This window comes from Danio aesculapii, chromosome 21 (genome assembly GCF_903798145.1).
Source record: "Danio aesculapii chromosome 21, fDanAes4.1, whole genome shotgun sequence".
Taxonomy (NCBI): Eukaryota; Metazoa; Chordata; class Actinopteri; order Cypriniformes; family Danionidae; genus Danio; species Danio aesculapii.
In genome coordinates, this window is record NC_079455.1 from 46,819,859 (window position 1) to 46,825,239 (window position 5,381).

Consider the following 5,381-nt stretch of genomic DNA (forward strand, 5'->3'; position numbering starts at 1 on the left):
ACACACACACAGTACCGTTTGGTGTTCATGGACGCCCTCATCATCCACTTGTTAGTGAGCGGATCGAACATCTCCATGCTGCCCAGGTGCTCATTACCATCATGACCACCGACCGCATACACCTTCCCTGCACACACACCAGAGGCAGAGCACTGATTCACTCATTCCCCGATTCACTCGGTCACTGATTCACTCATTCACTTAATCATTGATTTATTCATTCATTGATCGACTCAGTCATTGATTCACTCTGTCACTCATCCACTGATTCGTTGATTCACTTATTCATTGATTCACTCAATCACTGATTTACTCATTCAGATTCACACGTTCAGTCATTCACTGATTCACTCAGTCACTGATTCACTCATTCACTCAATCATTGATTCACTAATTCATTGATTCACCCAGTCACTGATTCACTGATTCACTCATTCACTGATTCATTAATTCACTAATTCATTGATTCAATCAATCACTGATTCACTCATTCACACGTTGTCATTCACTGATTCACTCGTTCACTGATTCACTCGGTCATTGATTCACTCATTCAATGATTCACTTGGTCACTGATTCACTCATTCACTTGTTTACTGATTCACTCATTCAATGATTCACTCATTAAATAATTCACGCAATCATTGATTCACTCGTTTACTGATTCATTGTTTCACTCGCTCACTGATTCACTCGCTCACTGATTCACTCGCTCACTGATTCACTCATTCAATGATTCACTTGTTCACTGATTCACTCATTCAATGATTCACTCATTAAATAATTCACGCAATCATTGATTCACTCGTTTACTGATTCATTGTTTCACTCGCTCACTGATTCACTCCTTCACTCAGTGCTATGCTTACCCTAAGCCCCAGTGCTACACTAGCCCTAGCCCCTGGATGACCTACGCCTGCACTGCAGTGTTGGTGTCTGTTGTCATGGTTCACCTGCCCGCCGCCTCTTCCTCACCTGCCACTGAGATGACTCCCACATGCCTGCGTCTGCTGTTCATTTCAGGCCCGAAGAACCAGCTGTTCTTACTGATGGAGAAGCACTCGATGCTGCGGAACGGGTCTCCGGAACCACCCCGACCCCCCACACAGAACAGCACACCTGTGGAGGAGGCGGCACAGCAGAGGACAAGTGAGACAGGTGAACAAGTGAAACAGGTGAGTCAGGCAAACAGACAGGTGAACAGGTGAACGAGACAGACAAGAGGTGGAACAGGTGAACGAGACAGATGAGAGGTGGAACAGGTGAGACAGGTGAACAAGACAGATGAGAGGTGGAACAGGTGAGACAGGTGAACGAGACAGATGAGAGGTGAAACATGTGAGACAGGTGAGAGGTGGAACAGGTGAGACAGGTGAACGAGACAGTTGAGAGGTGAAACGTGAGACAGGTGAACAGGTGAGACGGTGAGACATGTGGAATAGGTAAAGCCCTGACCAGCAGTGTGTTTGCGGGCCGTCGTGCGCACTGAGTACTGGAAGTCAGGTACGCTCTTGTTGCTCAGGTGCAGGTGGTAGTTGCGGGCCTCATCCAGCAGGTCTCTGCAGCTCAGACTGGCTTTGATCATCTCCTCTTTGGCCACAGTGGCGGTCAGAAACTCCACAGGCAGTAGTGGGAGACGCACCTGAGGGGAAGCGAGAACACCTGTTCATCTGAGCAAACACCTGACGGACTCTTCAGGTAGCACATTAATATATTCATCATGCTTCATGTTTCAGCAGGATAACTCAAGAGTTGTGTGGCCTTATGTACTAACATGTCCTTGGAAACCTGCCCCCTGACCCTCTCATCTTACTCCCAACCCCCTCACCTGAGCTCTTCTCCTGACCATGGCCCCCTTACCTTACCCTCGACCCACTGACCCCCTCACCTGAGCCATGATCTGGTCCAGCCAGATGGCATGGTGCTTCTGGTTTGCTCGGAGCCACTTGACCGCAGCGTTGTACACCTGTGTCTCCGCCTGGATGTTGAGGTCGCTGGAGGCCAGCAGCGTCTTCAGGTGCTGCGGAGAGACGCAGATGAAGTCCTCGCACTCCACCACCTGGCTGAAGTGCTCGCAGGCATAGCGGTCGGCCATGTCCATCAGGTCCACGCGGTTATGGCTCTCGGCGAAGGTGCGCACGGCCAGGCAGTTGGAGGGGTGGAAGTGCGCCTTCATGTACTCGCAGCAGGCTCGGGCGATCAGCTCCACCTGCAGGATACAGGCGGCGTACAGCAGCGGCTGCACGTTATCTACAGTCAGCGTCAGCCGTGAGCTGTAGGCGAACCGCACCAGGTCCTGGATGGCGTCTGCGTCAAAATCACGGATCTCAATCAGGTCCTGTTTGGCCTCAGCCATGTCGGACAGGAACATGGCACGGAAATACGGTACCACGCAGGCCAGAACCAGCTTGTGACATGGTATGAGCCTGTTCCCCACCTTTGGGGAAAAACAAAAACACAGTTAGCATTCGGTCCACACAGCCTGTGTTAATGAAGGATTATCATTGAACAGATCTGCTGTGTTCACCATACTGAGTGTGTGTGTGTGTGTGTGTGTGTGTGTGTGTGTGTGTGTGTGTGTGTGTGTGTGTACCAGCACCTCTACACCCTCAGCTTCATGTTAATAAGCCCTTTATAGAGTCATAAGTTTATATTCTCGGTTTACAGTTAAAGCGCCCCCTATAGGCTATAGGGTGTAGTGCACTCTGCTCCTCATACAGCGCTGTACATGAACCCCGGCTGAGAGCTGATGCAGAAACGCTGGTCTGTCAGATCTGAGTAAGGGCCTACTCACACTATGCTATACGAACCGTGCCCAGGCCTGTTTCCCGGATCGTTTGAGAAGTGTGAGTGCTCTGAATCGGGCTCAGGCACAGTTTACTTGGCCGCCCCTGGCCCGGTTGGAAGAGGTGTGCCAGAGCCCAGTTCACTTGGGCTTTGGCGTGGTACACTTGTGTGTGAGTGCAAAACGTGCCAAAGCCCAAAACTGAAAGCGAGACGTGCCTTTTAAGGGACTGTTTCATATGCGTTTATTAATAGTTCTTACTGCTCAATGAATGCAAACTGCCGTAGTTTATTGAAGACGCAAACCCCTCACTGCACGAAAGCTTCGCACCTTCAGCAAACCTTATAATTCCTGCAGCACCAGGACTTCATGATTCTATATAAGCGTCAAAAGTGGCGGATCTGTTCTGCGAAATATTTGACTGCGTGTCGCTGCATATCAAATGACGTAAACGACGATATAACTGAAGAAATGTCCACTGTGCTGAGCGAGAGCGCCTCTGACCAGCGCATCATCGATGACCTAAGCGTGCCCAGGCCCGAATGTAATGTGAGTGCAGGCCTTCGGGGGAGACGGGAGGGGGGACAAGAGTGCTTTGGCCCGGTTCAAAGACACTGTACATAGTGTGAGTACGCCCTGAGTGTAAACACAGCGGGGAACATCACACACCTTCAGCGTGACGTCGCAGAGCTCTCCGTTCTCATAAAACTGCCGCAGCGAGTTGTGGAAATCCTTCCAGGCCTCCTGCGCCTCAAACACAAAGGATCCGTCCACGTCGGCCTCGCTGTTGGATGGCTGCGGTGAGCGTTTCTGCTGCTTCCCATGTTCAGGCACCATGTCTCGCTCAAACACACCTGTGCGCACACACAGAGAGAGAGAGAGAGAGAGAGAGAGAGAGAGAGAGGAGAGAGGAGAGAGAGACAGAGAGAGAGAATTTACAAACTCAAACTCACACACACAGAGCATCTTTGTTAAGGACTCACAGTGCAGTTATTCTTTAGTGTTAAACAGACTCTGAACACGGACTCGGGTGATTATCAGCACATTAACAGGCTTCATGCACAGTAAACTGACCCTTTATGATAGTTTGGGTCTGAAACTGATGCAGCATCAATGACACACACATACATACACACACACACACACACACACACACACACACACACACACACACACACACACACAACATCACATATCTGATCAGCGAACACGCCATTTTAAGTTGTTGTGATTGTAGGAGATGTCAGGTGTTGAAGGTTTGGACTGTCAGGCTTTAAATACCCTTTCCCTTCAGCAGAATTAGCTTTACAGTGATCATTAGTTTGAACTGCAGAAACGCGACGAGCCGACCGTAAACACGACACACGACACGGATTTACATGCAGAAGAAAGATGTTTAGACTTGCTGTCGGTTAAGTGTTAAAGCGAATACCATAAAACTGAATTATTCGTGTGAATGCAAGTGTTTTGTCGATGTTTTACCGCATTTTCCACAGCTGCACTTTCACTGTGAACCGATCGACGGCACTTCCGTGTTCTCCGCGCTATGAACTCTGGGAAATGTAGTCCTATCAACGACTTTGCTTCTGTTGCTTGTTTTTTCGCGGGCTTGTGAATGTGGTGCCTTAGGGAGTTAGATTTGTTTCTTTATTATTTAATCAAAATTATTCAGTTTTAAAGAAAAAATAAGAACATAGTAATTAAAAAATAAAAGATTTAAAATAAAAAACACGTTTAATTAAAAAACTTATGTCAATGATAATAAAATATTTTGGATTGCAAAAAAATAAACTATTGTCCTGCTATGCAATTACCACAATATATATATACACATGACACATGATGGTGTACATGAAAAATATATAGCTATCTTGCATGTATTTTATCTAATGTGAGTCGAGTGAGTATTCATCAATATCACTGACTAGACAGAGTTTAATACTAGCAGTCCTTACATAATCCAAGATGGCACCGATGACGATGGCAGCCTCCGTGTCGTACTCTGCAGTAGTGTTTATCTGATGTTCTGTTGGACATTGTAGTCGGCGGAGCCGCGGTGCTACTCAAACGCTTTCAAGTGCGCAGACGAGGAAAGCGTGCAGGCGCGCTGGTGAAACTCAGACAGCGCGGATTTCGGACCGCGCTGCCTAGCATCCATCTAGCAAATCTCCGCTCTCTACCCAACAAAATAGACGAACTCATTCTGCTCTCTCAGACAAACAGGGATTTTCTGCATTCAGCTGCTCTGTGTTTCACGGAAACCTGGCTGAACGACACCATACCGGACAACGCGCTTCACCTACCGGGCTATCAGCTGTTCAGAGCGGATCGCGACGAAGAATCAACGCGGAAATCACGCGGTGGCGGGACGTGCTTTTACATCAATGAAAGGTGGTGTACAGATGTAACAGTTTTAAAGAAGATGTGCTGTCCAGATCTCGAAGCACTGTTTATTAACTGTAAGCCTTTTTACTCCCCGCGCGAGTTCTGCTCGTTCATCCTCGTCAGTGTTTACATTCCTCCGCTCGCGCACGCGAGTCTGGCGATACAGAAACTAGCTGATCAGATCACGGTGATCGAGCAACAACACCCGGAC

General features: G+C 48.3%; 1 protein-coding gene across 2 annotated transcripts in view; it reads right to left on the minus strand.

Annotated features, from left to right (window-relative positions):
* Window positions 1-4,337, minus strand: part of klhl8 (kelch-like family member 8) — a 10,628-nt gene extending 6,291 nt beyond the window's left edge. For both annotated transcript variants that reach the window (XR_008835684.1, XM_056447221.1), the window contains exons 1-6: window positions 4,268-4,337; window positions 3,455-3,639; window positions 1,889-2,437; window positions 1,456-1,642; window positions 976-1,119; window positions 16-127 (exon numbers count right to left, since the gene is read on the minus strand). Coding sequence is in view for 1 of the 2 variants with exons in the window: in XM_056447221.1 (XP_056303196.1) it covers window positions 16-127; window positions 976-1,119; window positions 1,456-1,642; window positions 1,889-2,437; window positions 3,455-3,622 (1,160 nt within the window). In the remaining variant the exon portion in view is untranslated. The remainder of the gene's footprint in view (window positions 1-15; window positions 128-975; window positions 1,120-1,455; window positions 1,643-1,888; window positions 2,438-3,454; window positions 3,640-4,267) is intronic.
* Between the last annotated feature and the right edge of the window lie 1,044 nt (window positions 4,338-5,381).